Source organism: Lineus longissimus, chromosome 6, assembly GCF_910592395.1.
Source record: "Lineus longissimus chromosome 6, tnLinLong1.2, whole genome shotgun sequence".
NCBI classification, from domain to species: domain Eukaryota; kingdom Metazoa; phylum Nemertea; class Pilidiophora; order Heteronemertea; family Lineidae; genus Lineus; species Lineus longissimus.
Window position 1 is genome coordinate 18,440,977 of NC_088313.1, and position 20,214 is coordinate 18,461,190.

The 20,214-nt window shown below is 42.0% G+C and overlaps 1 protein-coding gene across 2 annotated transcripts; it reads right to left on the bottom strand.

Annotated features, from left to right (window-relative positions):
- Positions 1 to 10,772: 10,772 nt before the first annotated feature.
- On the bottom strand, positions 10,773 to 20,206 carry LOC135489588 (condensin complex subunit 3-like). Of its 2 annotated transcripts, XM_064774998.1 has the most exons (22): positions 20,172 to 20,206; positions 19,594 to 19,697; positions 19,248 to 19,460; positions 18,705 to 18,933; positions 18,301 to 18,531; positions 17,849 to 18,041; positions 17,362 to 17,511; positions 16,981 to 17,097; positions 16,665 to 16,878; positions 16,275 to 16,451; positions 15,969 to 16,076; positions 15,661 to 15,780; positions 15,193 to 15,435; positions 14,683 to 14,864; positions 14,203 to 14,386; positions 13,676 to 13,846; positions 13,153 to 13,431; positions 12,777 to 12,864; positions 12,548 to 12,641; positions 12,052 to 12,231; positions 11,761 to 11,788; positions 10,773 to 11,377 (listed from the first exon to the last, which is right to left on the bottom strand). In XM_064774998.1, the coding sequence occupies exons 2-21, from the start codon at positions 19,690 to 19,692 to the stop codon at positions 11,764 to 11,766; spliced, it is 3,297 nt and encodes a 1,098-aa protein (XP_064631068.1). In that variant the 5' UTR covers positions 19,693 to 19,697; positions 20,172 to 20,206; the 3' UTR covers positions 10,773 to 11,377; positions 11,761 to 11,763. The 2 variants fall into 2 exon arrangements, with proteins under 2 accessions (XP_064631068.1, XP_064631067.1); XM_064774997.1 differs by lacking the exon at positions 11,761 to 11,788.
- Between the last annotated feature and the right edge of the window lie 8 nt (positions 20,207 to 20,214).

Below are 20,214 nucleotides of genomic sequence, written 5' to 3' on the forward strand. Positions count from 1 at the left end.
GCATCATCTTGTATGGTTGCTTGTTGAAGTTTTGATCTGCTCTAGGAGCAGGGACTGGGGGCTTTAATCTACATGTCTTTTTGCGGACCCTCACAACTGATACAAGGCATCTGAATCAGGATGGGCGCAATCATAGGTTGTGACTCCGACACAGACAAAAACCATCAGAGCAAGGTCAATTCTGGGCAAGAGTATAGACCATCATAGTAGTGGGGGTCTCAAGGAGGACACTCAGGACTGGTACAATGTCACCAACCAACCAACCTGCATCAGATTGATGGGTACAATCACAGGTTGTGACATTGTCCCTAACAAGCCACCAGAATCAGGTCAACTCTGGACTGCTGTACAGACCACCATATTGAAGAGTCTCAATGCAAGATACAAGGCCAAACTCTGAAGTACATGTACATGTAGTTTGATAATATTAAGATTTGCATAAACAATGGAGCACATTTTCCCCTAATGCAAGGCACAACTCAGAAGTGCTCTCGACAGAGATTCTTGAAATGCTGTTTAGTTTTTCCACAGCACAGACAGTCTTAGCATTTTTTTTCTCTTCTGCAGCTTCAATCCTAAAATGTTATGTAAAAGAGTAAAGCAAACAAAATGACACTTGTTCCATTGTACAATATCAGCTCCAATAATTAGTCTTGGCTCTCAGATTAGTGTATCCCGTGGATATTCCATGGTACAATCTTTACTCTAATAACCAGATTTACAACTTTTCAAATCACATACTACAGAGCACAAACTACACAGTTATATGCCAAAATAGGCCTGCTCATGGTAAGAAACTATCAAATGAGCCATTGAATGCGACATGTAACAAGCAACACTAATTTACAAAGGATGTGAAAGAGTTGACCGTTTGACGAAATGCCACATAACTATCAAGTAATCGCCCTCTGAACTGGTGACAATCGGACTGGCCTGAAATTCTCATTATCGTCCACTCCTCAGTAAAAAGAAATCCAACTAAAATGGGGTCATTGTATACAGTTGTACTGTATTACCCCGATGAGAAGCATTTTCAAGTATGTCCCCCACTCTCAACTAAGATATTTGTGCGTGCCGGTTTGACTACGGGCTGAAGTTGACGATGTACTCCTGACGGAGCTATTGGGTTCTTCGCCCGCTCATTGACCGAGGCATGGTGACCTGGAGACAGTGACCGGGTTAGCACTAGCTGGTCGAAGGACATATTCACAGGGCGTCCATTCGCAACTTCTCATCTTTCAGGTACAACCTATTCACGTGGACCAAGTCTTACCCAGAACCTCCCCTTACGTAGCGTGGGGTACCAACCCACCGCAAATTCAGGAGATGTGTGCGTGGTTACTGAATATCCTACACCACACCCAGATCTCAGAACTGGTTGTGATGCTGCCCATTCGCAATAGGTTTAACCGCCGTCATGCCCCTTTGATTTCGCCATTCAACTCCACCATCGGGACACAGGCCTCAAATTGAGGGATGGGCGATAATGATTATTTCAGACCGATCAGAATGTCACAAGCCCAGAGCGAAATCACCAGACAGTTATATGGAGTTACACCAAAAGGCTGACCCCTCACTTCATTTGTAAATAGGTGTTGGATATTTTTGTCACATTCAATGGACCCAGTCCAACAATCTCTGGAGGGACCTTCAGTGCGGCAAATCGCATAGGTTTTTAAAAGTGAAGACAAAAAGGTCACTCCACTAGCTCAGCTACAGTAACTAGAATACCAGGTGTTGGATATCTTTTTTACATTTAATTCAGACAGTCCAACAATCTTTTGAGGGATCAATGCAGTTGATCATGATGGCTTTTTTAAACTGAAAACAAATGGGTCACTAACGCTACCTAAGCTACAGTGGAGAAATAATGGTGTCCAGGTTCACTGAGAAGTAAAAGCACCATCATGCAGAATCTGGAGATATTACTTATCAACTTTTAGGCCTACATAGAAAACAAGTCCCCATCTGCTGAAAAAGTAAAGGTCCACTATGTATTTTTTGTGCCTCACAGTCCTTCACGATAATCTTCATGCTCACAATGTTCTCCACATGTAGTAGTGTACCATCTCAGAGGACTTAACTGGTGGACCATAGCTGAAATAATGACAAGGACTGATTGTGAGTAAAAGAAAAATACATTAACTTTGTAATACTGTGAAATGTCTTTCAATGAAATCATCTTGCACATTTTTTTGATTTTGATGTCTTCTTCTGCCAAAACAGACAGGTGCCCCTGCGAAATTCGACTGGAAATTGTCGGCAAAAGCCGGCAATTTCCACCTAATTCCAAACTATTTTTCCTTGCCAGGAGGCTGGAATTAGCTGGAAATTCCAGAAAATGTCAGGGCTGGAGTTTGGCGGTATTTTGGTAAATGGCAGTGCCAGAAAATGCCAGCTCTGGAAAAAGCTGGCATAACCTGGCATTAGCTGGAACCTTTAAATTTCCAGAGCTGGAATTAGGTGGAAAAATCTTGACCCAGGCCTTCCAGCTGATTACCAATGTCAGGGCTGTCATTTATTGGAAATAGCTGGCATTAGTTGACATTAGCTGGAAATTACAAATTCAGCATGCAACGAGGAATGTCAGGGCTGTCATTTATTGGAAATAGCTGGCATTAGTTGACATTAGCTGGAAATTTAATATTGAGTATGTGACCTGCTCTACGCTTGAATCGATCAGAGCACTGCACACTAATAAACAGGCGTTTTTTGTCACTCAACAGTGACTATGATGAGAATCGTTGTGATATGCAACAAGAAGATCTCTTGTCGTGGAGTAAAACCAATAATCGCTTAGTTTTGACTTTGCTGATTGCAATCTTGTCACACGCACCTGCGATTATCACCACAGACAGGCAATTTTTCACATGCAAACATGATTGCATGTTGATTTTGCTTGATCCTAGGCCGTGCGATTTCCAATTCTAATTCAATTTTGATGGCATCTGCAATTATAACTGCAAACAAGCAATTTCTGTCACACAGAAATATGATTAAAGGTTGCAGGTTGATTTTGCTTCCAACAGAGGTTGCTAGGATGACCAGTTCTTGTTGCGGGCACCTGAAATTATCTATGCAAACAAGTGATTTATGTCACTTGCAAACATGATTGCTGTGGCATTATCAAGTTTTGAGCATATGCCACTGACCTAATCCCTTAGTTTTCTGACACAATCTTGTCACACTGTTATAATGTAAATATCATTCTTGGTGTGTGTTGACCATGGACTTACACGAGCATAAGAGGCCCTATCATATAAAACGTAAGATTATTGCTTCACTGAGGCTCCTTGCAGACACCTCTGCCAGGCGGACACTTCCCCATTGCAGATGGTTTAAGTTGCCACATGACCTGGGTTGGAGTGCTCGTCAATGCCGACTGGCGTCGTCAGGGCTCAATGCCCATCCTGGAGACAGCACGTCATTTACATCATAGCTAATTGTGATCAGTTGATACGATGACGTCATTGACAATCACTGACAGGAAAATTTTGCCTCTCGTTTAATAATATAGATAGTGCAAAGTATTCACATTGTAATATTAGGCTCGTAAGTTTGAGGATCATGGATTGACCAGATTGGTGTGAATTGCCCCAGGGCCCATGGAACATATGTAGGCCTATACCAATTTTAAGTCCAGACTTTACGAAACGTGCCGCGCTAACAATACGGCCGCCACCGACGATGGACGCCACATCATCGCATAGGCTCACAAGGTGAGCCAAAAAAAAAAAGAGGTGCCGTTTTAACTGGATACCGTGACATCAACATGATGTTAACCACACATAGCACACTCTGTCACTTTGATGTCTGGAGGGCAGGGTTACAGACGGGGACTGACGTCCAAAATGGATGTCCAAATAACATCACTGCACGACCTTGAAAAGAATGATGGAGCAAGCCGACTGTTGATTGACTCCATCACTTACATGAGTCATGAGCTGTGGACATCTCCCATGCAAAATCTTACAGTTATGATACCCTCCGGGTCTACGATCATGCATACAATAATACAGGCTTACAGCACATACACTGATTCAGGCTTCATCATATGCTAAAAAAACAACCTCAAGGCCTGTCCAGATTACCCTTTTTGCATTCATTTGAATCCTTATGTGTTCCAATTCAATTTGTGTAAACTTTGGATATCTTGATATCGAATTCGGGGTAAAAATCAAGAAATAAGAAGAGCTCCCACATGATTTCTTTGTTTGACTTGAAAATTCAAACCTACCAGTTCCTGTCTGAGGTGTAATGCATCATGGGATAGGTCAGGTGATAAGACCACATGATAGAATTGCATAACATAATAGCAATTTGCATAATGCCAGCAAATGCCAGCTTTTTCCAACAATTGTCAGAAACATCGAATTTGAAATTTCCAGCTAATTCCAGCTCTGACAATCTCATAGTAAAGTGACAGAGATTTCCAGCGCTGGAACTTTTACGAAAAGTAAAGTTCCAGAAAATGCCAAGAATTTCCACCCCATGGATAAAGTTCCAGTTTTTGTCAGCTTTTGCCAGCTATAACTTTTCGATGAAACTCTCTAAATTCAAAGTGTCAGCTTATTCCAGCCAAGAGCTGGAAATTCCAGCTATTTCCAACAAAATCCACCTAAGGTAAAATTCATTTCGCAGGGGTGGTTTTAGAAACAGCACCAAGAAGTTCTTTTGGCAGATCAGGCAGGGCTCGCTTCCTAATTCTGCTGGATCAGGTATTCCACCATATTTTCTGCCTTTTTGGTAGAGGGCACTCTGATTAGACACAGATTCTGGCCCGATCACAGGTAAGGCATCATTCTTAACTGTATATCTACAGTGGAGTGAATTTGTCATTAAACAAACATGCATATAACTCCATGTCCAGGAGGCAGATAGGTTCCCCTCTTTTTGACAGTTTGTCAGTTGATACTTAGCCTTGCCAAACCAAACTGCTTTGTCTTTCTGATGTAGTATGGCGACGGGTCTCTCTTAGATAGCGTCAGGACATCCATGCCCTCTGATCTTGAAACAGGCCGAAAAATTTTCAGAGACCATTAGAATTGCAATACATGTAATTTGTAGGCTATACACTTCTTTGATTTCATGCTGAGTTCACATCCTTTCACTGGCCAATTCTCAACATCTAATCATAACAAGGGCAATGTAACCAGGCATATTCACTTCTGCTTCAAGATGATCATACGAGTATTGTCCTTGTTGTCATTCACTGGCCTCTTCAAATATTGTGGTAAAGTTTAACTTGACCACTTTCAAATACATGGTTGGACTGGGAATTTTTCAAGACAGTGACATGGACCCTTATGCTCACCTTTCAAACCAGCATTGCCTGCTTTGTTCTCGCCCTCAGGTTTTTCGCCACAAATCTGCAAATGGTGCTCCAAAGACGACCACGCCCTTGTGGAAGTCCGATATCAGAATGGTTGTAGATATATCTACTGTCCTTGCTCTGTCATTCCTATGTTCCCTTCTGGTGGTGTCAATGGTGTGAACATCATGACTTGCTGATCTAGCTCTGTAATGTCATTACTTGCCTCTCTTGTAATCTACACATGGCTTTTGGTTTGCAGAAGGGCTGGAAAGGGAGTACAAATCTCATGATAAAAGCCCTGCTGAACTTTGTGACATTCTCGGCTTTCCAAGACTTTCTGGCCATTCAGGACTACCTAGGGTGCTGCGTCATTTGAAATTAATACGGATTTCTAAATCCAGCATGAAAATGAAAATATTTGAATGTGCTAACAGTTCCGAGTAACAGGACAAAGCTGTCAGACTGGCACAGTAAGAGCGATGTTCAACAACTCCAGTGCCAAATTGAGAAAATTGTCCTCTATTTCAATTGACAATTTTAAGACAAAATGTGTAGAGATGGACTGAGGCCTTTTAAGTCCCACAAAGGATGGAGAAAGGTTGTCTATAAACTTGGGTGAAGTCATTCATGTATTGCTCATGAAGTTCACCGTGTTGTCAATAAGATTAAGAGCCTATTCAATAATAATTACCATACCAGAGGTCTGGCTCCAGTCCCCCCCCCCCCCCGAACAGTTGTTAACGTTGCAGTCTGACGCCACCATCCTGGCCTGTTGTCTTCTGGCCTGCCTTTGAAGTCTGTGTCTTCAATGCTGATCCTGCAAAAGTAGACCATCTTGTTGAATACAAAGAATTCGACAATAAAATTTCCATCTACAGTGCTGGTTCCCACAAGGTAAACAGCCTGCAATGGGTCATTACCCTGGCTGGGTAAACTGTTCTCATAATATCCAAAACAATCCTGCATACCAGCTGTCCATCTTAGTCTCACATACTGGAAAAAGAGCCGACTGAGAAACTCCCGACACTTGACTTTTCAAGGATGGCCCACAAAGAACATAATATTTTGAATTGCAAAAATTATCTATTGACATCCTGGTTGTGGCTATGTGTCCATCATTGAAAGCCCACCCTCTAGGAAGGAAGCAACAAAATGATTCAGGTTTAAATCGTTAAAAATTTTTACCTCAAAATGCTCTCAACTGAAGTAGTTCTAGCTTGGAAGTGGGTGTGGCCGTGAGGTGAAGTGAATCCATAGGTAAGCAATCGTCATTATGCAAGAAGTAACATCTCTGGCAAGGCTGTCGGCAATAAAACAAATCAAAATCTTTATACTGAATATTGAAAGGTATCTGACCAGTCACGGGGTCACATCCAAAAAAGCCAAAGACGGAGTCTCATTACACATTGAGGAGGAATACTCCCTGGAGAATAATATCTTTGATCATGCTGAAGGCACAGAAAAAAATCTAGTAGATCCTCCATGCCAAGCCCTAAACTCTTTGGGTGTGTTTTTTTTCACGATATATTAATTAGTAGGCTTTGAACACAGGTGTGGTTTTCCTACCGAGCACAACTCTGAAAGTGTCATGACCCTGTACAAACTAAGTTTGTTTTTGACAGTCCATCCCTGAGAAGGAGACAACAGTTCAGCTTCAAAAAGTTAAAAGTTTCACCTTGCTCGAGGACTGAAGTGGTTCTTGCTTGGAAGTGAATGTGGTGGTGAGATGAACTGAATCCACAACTCAGCACTTGTACTTATCCAAGGAGAAACATCTCTGGCCAGACTGTCTGCAATAAAACAAGTTCAATTTTTTCATGAAGAATATTGAGATGTTTTTAATAAGCAGTGGTCACATATAAAGGTTCTAGAACTTGAAATTTCACCTCTATGGGAAAACAAGTCCAATGCCTGCTCTCTATCAGTTTTAGGCAACACCATAGTTCTCAATTTCACTAGACTTTTTGCCCAAAGAAATGGTAAGTCTGAGAAGTGTCACACCTGCAGCCCTGCGCACTTGGCAGTGATCAATTTGACAATAAATCCCATCCAAGGAGCAGTGGCATCATATATAGATGTAGGTGGAATTCTCCCACTTCTTGGTGCATGGCCATTCAAAGGCAAATAGGGGGCGTGGAAGGGGTTGGTTTGGATCAGAACTTAGATCAGTCACAGAGACAGTAACTCGGAATGTGTAAGAAATGTGAAATTTTTTCTTTTGTCCAGTCTAATTTTCATAATAAGCCATGCAGAGAACATTTCCCTAATTTTGTGCTCAATCTCACCAGAATTGATCTAATTTTGAGAATGCAATTGCAAACTCTTGACAAAAACACAGATTCAGTGACATGAAAAACAAGTCAACAACAAGCTGATAACATGTGTGAGGCACATTTAGATGCACTCCTAGCCTACCCCATAACTAGGTGGGTCTACCTCAGCTATCTTAGTGGTTTGGGGCATTGAACAAAGGAGGGGTGATAAAAATTGGAAATAAGTGATTCAAGAAAATAATGATAAATATCATCATAATCATGATTTCTAACTTCAATAGCAAGGGCTATGAAGAACCTGGCATAAAATCATTTACAATGACCAATTAAGCAATGAACAGGTACATTTCGTCCATTGCTGCATTTACAATTACAATATAAGACTAAGACTAGGCCAAGTAGCCTTGAAAAGTAGGGGGGGAGATGCACAGGGCCAAAGCACATGGTCTACAGGCATGCGCAATGATGCACAATGCATGCGTAATGATGCGCAATGCATGCAACAGTGTATTCTGTTACTACCTCAATCGACACCAATGATTTTTTGATACACGTTTTTCTTGAGAAAAAACGCTCAAGGAACTGATAAATTCTAGTTTGTCAGAAGTAAAAATACACATAGAACACAAATATTTGGTTTAAATGACATGGACCGGTTGCTAGGACTTCCAATCATGGAGGTATACCTCCATGTTCCAATTAAACTTTTTTTAGGAGTTCTGACTTGCCAAAAATGTCGGCGCCATGATGGACACTTTTTGCGCACCTCCACAAAAAAAACACGGAATATTGCATCAATGGTGAAAGAAACGAATAGAAACCAATATATGGATAAGCTATGGCATCTCAGCTATCAACTTACCGCCATAAGATGACTTTACTCGCGAAAAGAAACGTAAAATCGAGGGTTTTAGCGGAGAAGTTTTGATGCTCCCGCGCAGTGTATCTTCCACGCGACAGACGATTGCACGACTCCTGCGCAGGATTTTTGAAGTAGACACAGGTGCATGAAGAAAACAGGTTCATGGAGATCGACCCGGGGCAATAGATCAGCCTAATACACAGAACCTAAAATCCCATATTTTATGTTCAAGTATTACATATTCTGTAGTTTCTTATGTGAAGACTGATCGAGCGCTAAGATTGATTTGGCGATTCTAATACCGTCAGGCGCCTGTGACAACTTGGAACCCCGTGATAACCCCCTTGATGACCCCATGGAATGAAAATCGGTCGTGTGATGACGTCATCACTTAGTGACCTTTGTCAGGTTGTGCCTTTGTCTTTGTCTGCTGGAAACGATGTTTCTGCGATCCAATGAGAAAAGTGAAAAAACTGGCAACGCCACAGAACTATCAAATTATAAAAGCCAGTGTAAATTCCTGACTTTGGCAAGCCGTTTGGAAGGTTTGGGGAAAAGTTTTTCTTTCCCAAATGTACTGGTTTGTTTCCAAAGGAGTGGACGGGTTGTGACTCGTGCAGACTGAGATCCCAAGATTCCTTCTTGATGCATGGGAGGACGGGTTGTGACTCGTGCAGACTGAGATCCCAAGATTCCTTCTTGATGCCTGGGAGGACGGGTTGTGACTCGTGCAGTCTGAGATACCAAGATTCCTTCTTGATGCATGGGAGGACGGGCTGTGTCTCGTGCAGACTGAGATACCAAGATTCCTTCTTGATGCATGGGAGGACGGGCTGTGTCTCGTGCAGACTGAGATACCAAGATTCCTTCTTGATGCATGGGAGGACGGGCTGTGACTCCGGCAGACTCAGATCAATGATGTCATCTAGAGCACAGTGAGATGTCAAGTCAGTCCAAGACAGCAGGCCCAGATGACTGCTGTGTGAGAGACAAGGCAGCCTTCCAGAAAATTGTGAGATGCCAACGCTAGCTTAGACCAAGTCAGATTATAATGCATGTACTGGAATAACGTCCAGCTGATGCATGTTAGAGAGAAGTTAGCTCAATCCAAGGAAAAGGGTCAGGGACTTTGGCAAACGTCATTTCTGAAGAACACACAGTTATCCCCAGCAGATATACAGCATAGGACCATGGTATATGAATCCGAACGACATTTGAGTTTGGGAATGGTCCATGTATCATGATAATTTTTTCTAGATACGTCTCTTGTTTCTCCCTTGATACCCAGAGTTGTCTCCATTGATGCACCGCGCGGCCATGTGGCCAGTCCCTCCGTGACCCAGAGAAAGCAGTTCTGGAGCACACGCTCAGGTGTCTGATCTGCAGCCTTACTAGCAACTTAGAGACTCGGCCATGGCCATCCTCTTGAGGTGCGCTTGCAGTATACAGTCGCCCGTTCTAATACGACAAAGTGTTGGTTGCCTTTCCTCTGGGTGTGTCTTCTAGGCCCTCTCTTCTCTGTAATTGAACATGCATGAACAACAGTCAAAATTATCCTTGATGTTGTCGCAACCTGACGTAGTGGCTGTGCTATCTCCTCAAAAAAACCTGGCTGTCATCTCTTGTCCCTCCCTTGATCCCCAGAATCTTGCTTCTAGGCCCTCTCTTCTCTGTAATTGAACATCCATGAAGAACAGTCAAAATTATCCTTGATGTTGTCGCAACATGATGTGGTGGCTGTGCTATCTCCTCAAATAAAGCTGGCTGTCGTCTTTTATTTCTCCCTTGATCCCCAGGGCTTTGCCTCCATTGGGGCACCAATCGGCCATGCGGCCAGTCTCTCCATGCTCTGGTGTCTGATCTGGTGCCTTGCACCTGCACCTTCTGAACTCAGCCATGTCCATCATCTTGAGGTGGGCTAACAGTCTGCAGTGGCCTTCCTGATACGAAAGAAGGTGGTCAGCTCTCTTCTGTCCATGTCTCGGATGGTGCTGCTTCTAAGGGCCCCTCTTCTCTGTTATTGAACATTCAAGAACAATGTTTGGATCCAGGACAACTTTTCTTGTCCCAACCAAAGCTGTAGAGACACCAGATTGTCCTCGCCAGCCAAAGTCTGCATGTCACAACCAAAGACGCCTTTTGGCATTGTCATGACCACATTCAATGGGACAGCCATCTGCAGAATAGCGTGCAGTATGTTGCCGACAGATTATGGTATGGTCAGAACAAGGGAGCTACAGGTATCATTGCAGCCATTATCTTGCCAGACAAAAAACTTTACAAGTTTGTTCAAAGATAAGCATTGATTTATTATCTTGACATAAATAGGTTACAGGCATGACATTAAAAGGTACTTTCTACTTAATTACATCACTTTTGGTAAATCAATACATTTACACACCGTGTCACAGCCAACAATGAACTAATATTGTCACTGTTTAGCCTGTACTGGTACTGCTAATGAACATTTCATGTATTAGCCATCCCCAAGACAGTCGACCAGCTGTAGACAAAGTCACAACTAGTTGTAAGTAAAGTCACAACTGACACTAGAGAGTTACTATCAATCTGCTTGGGAGGGCACTGCCAATGAACGATGGAGCCTTTTGGAAAGCCATAACTCTTCAGGCCCTTCGTCTTGCACTGTCCTCCCTGCAGATAATATTTGGTTACATGCCATCACTGAATGCCGAATGTCAACAGTAAAAAACTATATGTTCCTTGTTCTAAACGGATCATTAAACACGAACAGTCAACTTGAAGAGTTTAATTCTGAAGAAACGTCAATGGATGATCACAAAAAAACACATGTAATCATGATTGCAACAGTCCGTAATAATCAAAGCATTCGTAAGCAGATCCTACATGAGACCTTGATCCATATCCATCAGAATATCTGTCAGCACTTTCTCCCGCTCGCGACGTGTTCTGAAAATGGAAAGAAGAAGAAAAGGTGAACAGCGTGATGGAGGATTCTCAACTCCAGACAGACAAATTTCATGGTGAAGCAGGCAGTCTTAGTTCAAGATGCTGTTGGTCCTGCTTTTAAATATTTCAAAACTCACACCCAAAACAAGCAAGGTTTAAAAGTGGTTAAGATCGTGCAAGGCCGAACATAATATGTGTTTTTTCTCTCTACAAGATGAGAAAAGTGAAGAGGCAAACCATCACCCAGGTGACATTAGGTCATTCTGAAGATACGTGTTGGTTATTTGAAGCTTACTGGGAGTAAACGCAAAAGCCATGCTCTACTACAATACTAGATAATTAAAGTTGTAAAGATTAGATTTAGATTTCATAAATTCGCTTACAATCTAGTGTGTCTGAGCACTGAAATATCTGGAAATATAAAACAGATTTTTGAGATATTCTATTTGTTTCCATATTAATCCACTTCAAGACATTCTGACAATTTGATGAAAACTCCACCACCGTCCAACTTAGACTGAACAGTTATGGTAAGCAATGAGAAAAGTCCACCAAAGATGTTTACAAGAAGTTTATTTGAAGACACTATACATGTATGTGCATGGTAAAAAAGAGGAAAATACATAGACTGAGTTTACAACAGACAGCAGACACACATCTATCACAGCCCTCACCTTTTTGATTTGGGAGTTTTACTTGTCGATTCTTCTTCACTCTCATCTGACAACATATCCTCCAAGTTGACCTTCGTGTCTTCTAATCTCGACGCAGTGTTACGTGATTTCTGTGTCCGGCTCATACGGGCAGACCTCCGCACTGGGGTGGGTGAGGCGAAGACAGTGTTCTCTAGATCACTGTTGAAAGGACGAGGACAATATGAATTCAAGCTGTAATTCTAATTGTTAAAAAGCAGACACAGTCTTCTTAAACTTGTCAATGACACCGGTATTGATTTCAACACATGGATGTGCATATACCAAGTACTTAACTACTGAAGACAGAAATTTAGCACCCGGCAAAGGTCCTATGATGTTAACAGCTCATACATGTAGGTTAGAATTAAAGGCCAGCGAGTTTCATGTCGGTCGAAATATATTGAGGTAAATTTAAACCCTTGCTTTCAAAAAAAGAAAATCATTAAAAAACTTCTATCATGTCAATGAATCTCACCTTTCAGAGCTGTCATCATCCACAGGAGGAGAATTCTTGGGCAGAAGTTTCTTTTTCAGCTTCTTTCCAGTTTGTACTTTAGTGGTAGATCTCCCTGCAAGTAGAAAAACATTAGTGGCTTTTTGTTGTTAAAATCAGGTATTCATTGGCATCACAAAAATGTCCCAGCTGTAAAGAATACAAAAGTAGCAAAATAAAGAACACAATGACGGACAAGATTAAGACCTACCATTGCCTCTTCCAGCTGTTTTATTTTCTTTTTCGTGTTCTTTGGTGGTTTCCATCTTCTCGTCTTCCTCTGCCGTGTGGAATGAAGCCTGGAAGAAGGTGTAGCTTGTGAACAATTGGAACAGTCCAAGGCAAAAGAATTTTGATAAGTTGCTCATTGTTTACGATTTGGCACTGATTCAGTGATTGTTTTCAAACTACGATCACATCCGGAGGCCAATAAATCATTCACATCACCAGAGGCAGTAATGGGCCAAGATGACATATGACAAAATCAGCTTGCCAACTGCACAAAATAGACACGAACGTGTCCAGCAGGATAAGATGCGACAAGTGTAAAAACTAGAACTGATATACAGGATTCAATTTCAACTCACATCTTCCTGTGAATCGACATCAAGAGCCTGATCAGTAACAATCGTCACATCCTGGCTTTCAAGACTCGACTCTGGCACAACTGACACCTGTGAGGACCCAGACTTATCTTCCACGATATCAACCAATGACAACGACTCTGTTGCCTGTGACAGCTCATCAGCCACTGCATCTGGATCTTGTTGACTACCAGGGTCTTGGCGGTGAAACTTCCTCGCAAAGTCTTTCACAGTTTTATCAAACCGTTCAAGAGTTTTGGCAGCCGTTTTATCTTTTACTTCCTGAAACATAAACATAGTAATACTTTCACATTGAAGTTATCATAATTAGAATATCTACCGGTACAAACATTTTAAAGAAACTTAGCCCACCCAACTCGTTAGCTGGAAATGCTAACTCTTCTCTGCAGACATGCATGGGAAATGTCTTGACATAGTGGGGGAGGGATGATAGTTTACAATTTCCCCAGGAGAAATCAAGGATGATCGGACAATCTGACAGAGAAACAAAACATTGTTATCCTACCTCTGTCATCTGCTCGACAAGAACCTTCAGATCCAGGATGTCTGTTTCTCGCCTGCCGTTCAGCTCCAACATGTTGAGCGTTTTGGTGAGAACGCGGGTGTTGAATGAGTTGGGTTCACTCAGGATCTCATTGCATGCCTTCACGGCCAGGTTGTTGTGAATCGCATGATCCTGAATTCAAGAGAAATTCACTAAAGTTTTGAATTCTGAACTATTTTGGAAGTGAAGAAACAATTCCTTGGTCCTTTCAACCTATCAGTTCGGCACCAGGCTTCAATGTTCAAGGAATATCAGTTTACATGTAAAGAACATGACAATCAATGTTAAGTGACTTGCCTGAGGCCAAAGACAATGTGTCTTTTGGAATTGAACCATTGACATTCGGATTAGGAGTCTTACACCATAACCATAGATCAAAGGGGTAGTGCAAGGGGGCAGAACATGACTTGCTTCAACAGGTCTTCAAGACCAAGCAGCCCATGTAATATTTGCAGCTATAAGTTCTAAAAGGTACAAAGTAGTCTCACCTGAAGATCAAGCTTTACAGCTGTTGGCTGTCTGTTCTGCTCGAGACTCCTGGCAGACGTCAATGTGAGGAGGAGTTTAGCGACATTGGCAGCATTCACTTCCACCAAAGGACTTGACATTGGTGCATTGAAGATGGTCTTCAAGGTTGGCAGGAAGGCTTCACTCATAACTTCTTGATTTGTCCTGGAAGATGAGTAATATTCAAACATTTGGAGCACAATACACATAAGACATAATATCATTGTTATCTTTACCCCACCTCTCTTTGACCAGAATTTTAAGCAAAGTGAAAATAATGTTTAACATGGTCTGGTCAAGGAGTCGTTGATTTTGAATCTTTTATCCACAAGCCAAGGCTTTTATTCTGTCTGTGCTGCGTTGTCTGTCAATATCCTTGATGAAGGTCAATCTTTGTTTTATTGACAAACATTGATGAGCAATCAGATCACTTCATACCGAAATGTTCCAACCATACTTACTGACTACTGAATGCAAAGACAGGAAAGAATGTCCCGAGGCAGTGTCTGAGATGGATGTCGTCCTCCGTCAGCGGATTATACCAGAGGAGGAGAAGGCGGGAGAGTAGTTTTCCTGACATCACCCGGCCGGATAGCATCAACTTAGCAAGTCCTTCTGCTGCCACTGTACGAATCTCAGGCATCTGTCAAAGAATTTATATAATTAAGTTTTCAATATTTGATAGATATGTACTAACAATATATTGATATCTAACATACTGAGTCAGATTATCAGGCAAAGCAGGAATTGAAATGACTCAGAACTTACTCCACATTTTTAGGCAAGAGATCACGACAAAGTCAACAGGTCAGAGCTGGGATTTTTAGGTGATTCATGTAAGGAAATACTGTATTGTGGCTATTGAAAACCAAACCTTCTCTGGATCTGGGGCCAACATTGTTATTTTGATAGAACATGGCAAATTCTGGGTAAGGGAGTTCACGTGCATAAACTTGCTGGTCAAACCATACCTCACTGTCGATAAGAGATGTCAGAATGGTAATCAAACTTTTGATCGTCTCAAGTCCTTTCTTCTCTTCCTCAATCTCATCGTCTGTAGGAGCGCTAGAAATGACCGACTCCGCATCATCATCCTCGGTGGCATCCATCTTGTTGCTTTCATCCGTGAATGCTTCCAGGCCGAACGTCAGGAGAATATCAAACAACGCCTCAAGTGCTGTGACTTGGACAGCCATGTGGTCAACTTGGGACACCTACACAAAAGAATGAAACATTAAAGTTATGGCTGATTCCATCATTCAAATGAATATGTACATTTTATGCACCAAATTAATGGTGGGCCTTGGCTGAAACAAGACACTGTTCACAATGAGTCAAAGGTGAAGAGATTGCTGAACATTTCAAAAATTCTGAACAGGAGATAAACATGTGGCAAAGCTAACACGAAGTTTTCTTCATTGTTGACAACAATGATTTACCTGTATGAAGAGAAGCAGATGTGCCCTGGCAGCTGGTTTACTCATCTGACAACAGAGACCAAGACTTTTCACGGCAAGGCGACGTACAGCTGGATCTTGGTTCTGGATACCTGGCAAAATCTAAAATAGAATTTGAAGAGTTTAAAGTGGTATTTTGCTTTGAGTAAGACCTCAGAAATAGGGAACTTTGACTGACATGATGTTACATCATGCAGTCCAGAAGAAAAAAGCGCAAGGTAGTACTGGAACCAATAGATTGAACCACTCAGTCACAGCCCCCTTAATCAAGGGGGGGAGGCTCTACTCACCAGTGTCTCAATGAGAGTCTGCAGTGTAGGAATGAGACCATTCAGTGTCACACCTTCTAGCATCACACACGCTATCGTCATACACTTCAGCAGCGTCTGGGGGTCATTCTGAAATATTGAAAATGCCATCATAAACTCAACATTCTGACAGAAGTTTGTCTCGGGCTCCTGCTCTCTGAAACTTGTTTACAAAACAAAAACAGATTTGAGCTCAGGATTGACCAATGACTGAAAAATCGCTGCCAGCCTAAACATATCGGTTTTCACAATAGATCTTTTATCTTGGAGTCTAAATCCACTACTAACCTTCTCTTTTCTGACTTCTTCTACAACTGGCTGCAGCTCCTCAAGAACCTGCTCCTTCTCTGCCTCCAGTTCAGCGAGCTGTCTCTTCAGTTCACCCGCTTGAATAAAATCTTGTTTCTGCACCGCATCATCCAACTCTTCCCTCAGTTCAAGGATCTTTACTCGGATACTGGCAGCCTGCAGAACAAGTGGAGTTAACTAAGAATGGTTGTGAGCAAAAGTATTTTACCTTAAAAATTTTGTGTGTTGCCCAGTGAATGGTTGACCTCATTTCTCCAAAAGATGAGCTTTTTCACATTGCACGCTTCAGCTTGGATTTGGGGCCAAACAAGGGGACTTTGGGATTGGTATGCAGTGGTCAAAACACGATAAGAAGCAGTAAAGTCTCACCTTGACCTCAACAAGACGTTTCTTGTCATGACTCAAGCTTGTCTCAATGGTAGAGATGGGTTCTCTGATGTCTGCAATCACTTCAGCAAGATTCAGAATGCGAGCACCATCGTCTTTCTGGATGCGATCCAGCTGTTTCAGGAGGGATGCAACCATGGTGTGACTGACATTCTCCGAGAATAGCAAATCGTGGATAAGCTTGTCAAGGCTTTTCCTAAAATGAAGAGAACATTAGAATTTTTAAAAGAGGCTTCACACAACATAGGGATAGGATTGCAAATTTGGGGTGTCGAGCTTATGGTTAAGGCTACTTTACCTTCCAACCTCATCAGCGAGGTCAAGATTGCAGGCCAAGTCGATCAGATGTTGCAGAATGAACTCATTTTCAAGCTTCTTTTCCAAATCCTCTTCATTTTTCATGCTGTCAACGATACTGAAAGGGAAACAATCTGATATAAATGGAGTACTGCATGCCTGCATATTCACAGGCTGGTAATGTTCATGGAGCAAACACTGACACCGTGGTTTCTAGCAATGCAATCGATTTGCCTGAACATCAGCGCAACCCGAGATACAGACCAGGGTTCTGCTTGAATTCAAAGCACATTACTATTGTATCATAGTAGACCTGTGTACACACTGCAGTCAGAAGAAGCTGCCCAGTAACATTGCGCCAACGAATATGACCTGAGCTCACCTCTTGATGTATTCACAGTATTCGAATCCAGTTGGCAGGATTCTCTCCAGATATTCCTCAGCGTTGTCACCAAGTGCTTTGAAGTAATCGCACAGACACCTCCAGTAGAACACATTCTCACACGTTAACTTCTCAGCCGGGATCACCAGTCTGCAAATAGAGTTCAATCATTGCATATCAAAAGAATCTTTAGGCCAAGATGAGGTTGCCTCACTCCAAATATCGTCCCAAATGCCAAAGTTACACGCTGTAAGTTGCGGGTTCAAATGTATTACGTGTAGTTGATCTATCTAAAGTTGCAAAATGCAATTTGATCTTTTATTAGTCTGACTAGATTTGTTCATGTGAAGACTAAATGCTGTGATTATTCCTATTTCAGTAACCCATCAGATGACTTCATGAACATGCAAACCAAGGCATTTGAAATTTAAAGACCTATTGAAACCAAGTGAGGGATAAAAGAATGTAGTCACAATGCTGAACTTACTTCTCATTCAACAAATCTAACTCATCGACAAGTTGTTTCTGTTGACACTTAGAGAACATGACCTTGAGAGCCTGGTCTGCCACCTCGGCCGATTCTTCCACATCGAGGCCCCGCAGCACGTCAAGGATGTTCCCGCCGTATTGTCTTAGCCATGCTTGCAGAAGTTTGTCAGTGCAGGCCTGCTTTACCTCATCTACCAACAAAAGAAAAGATAAATTGATCCTTTGACCACACACACGTTTCCACTCTTCATCAAGCTTGCCATGGACTGTCAACATCTCAAGAATCAATTAGTACACAGAGTGGAGCAGTCACCCTTCTGACTTCATGTACAATACACTGACATTGATTTATGTGGCTTCCTCAGAAGTTTGATGCCCCACAATCATACTTTTACAGAGAAACATGTAGGATGCAGCTGAACAAGCTGTGTTGATCCCAAAACCTTTTACCTGCTCTGTCGTTCAGGCCATCTTTCAGAAGCTTGACACGTTGCGCAATACTCAAAGATTTCATGTGGATATTCTCAGCAATGACTTGATAAGCTTGTTTACGGATGACATCTTTCACGTCCCGTGCCCTTTCTAGGATACCTGGTAACGTCTTCTTTGATGCTGCTATAGTGGAGAGGATCGCACGGCGGACATCAGCATTTGGATCAAATGCCAGGAGGAAGATGTAGGCTGGAACAGACAGAGGGCCAAGGGTTAAATAGGTTGTTATTGCCACCTTACTTTGATACATAATAATGAACAGAGGCTATAACTGTACCACAGGTCATTATTGCACCACTTTACCGTACTATTTGCAAACGTCGGAGAGCGATGCGTTTCAAAGTAGACATGAAAATACTTACCATTGATAACAGGACAGTCTTTATTTGTTGGATCCTGTAGCCTAGCCAGAGCCAAGACAGCCTGAATGCGCACAATCGGGAACTTGTCCTTGAGTCTGTACAGCATGGCATGGAAGATACGATCGTAAAGGTCATCATCAATTTGGGCATTCTCTCCCATCGAGTGGAGCAGTTTATTTATGAGTTGACAACATCGAAAGCGGACAGCTCGATCACGCGCATTGTGCACCTGAAATAGAAAGGTAATGAAGATTAACTTGAGAAAAAGTTATTACTGTCAAGGTAAATTTCCTGACTTGTCTGATCAAGAAGATGCACTTGCTGTCTTCATCAAGGACAAGAGTGGTGGTCCTTCTTACAGGCTAGTGCTGTAGTCAAACACCTATCTTAAACAGCTGTGTACTATGACCTCAAAACGTTGAGTGAACATAAATCTAGATAGACAACAGCCCTTGGATGAACATTCCCAACTCCCAGTCAGCAAGAGTTGATCATTGATGAAAAAGTGGTGTGGACATTATCTGGATATTACATGTACTGTACCTCAAGCAGAAAGTCGAAAAACTTTGCAATAAAGGGATGAATTTCCTCTTCTTCATCTGAATCTTCTGCTTCAGTCTTCTTTGGCCTCAAAAATGATGTGGCAAACTTGACGATGAATTCGATGGTCCTCTCAACCGTCGGCTCTCGTTGAAATACAATCAGGGAAAACTTCAAATGATGTTCAAATTGTTCCCAAAATTCCTCCAACATCATCTGAAAAGATTTTTATATGTAGTTCAAAGTAAGTTGACAATACGATAAGAACTAGATTGGTTCAAGCATTATCAAATGTGTGGCCAGCTCTAGATTCAAACAGGCAAATCAATCAATAATTGTTAATACTTACATCATCATAGATCTTCCTAAGTTTCTTCAGCAGTCCATTGTGAAGATGGACAGCCCTTTGGCATTCTTCAAACACATTACGCACACTTGGGAGTGGCATTGTTGCTGAAAGTGAAAGATAGAGGGCTTTATTCATTACTAACATTATTACTATCAACTATCAATAACGCCAACGTAACATCAACCAATCAGCCTCAACTGGCTCAAGTCAAGATTTAGAGACAAGAATGAAGAAGAACGCAACCACCCCCAACCCCATCCCGTACCAGTTGCCTGCTGAACATGTGAATTCAGCTGCATAAAATATGACGGGTTAAATGGCAAACTCATCTTGACATGAGCTACGCGTACACCTACGCGAAAACGTGACGTTTACGTTTGATTTCTGAACCTCTCTACTCTAGTCTAACGAATGCACACACCAACAACAGGCCCACCATAAACACGTAAAATCACCAAGTTTACTAAATGCTATTGATTCAGTTTTGATGCTGTAACATCAGTAGTTATTGAGGAATCTTGAAGACACATGATTGAGCAATAATTCAGGAGATTTATGTCCTAAAATCGATGTTTTACCGAAATTTTTGAATCAAATTGACCGCCGTTTCCTTCTGCACTG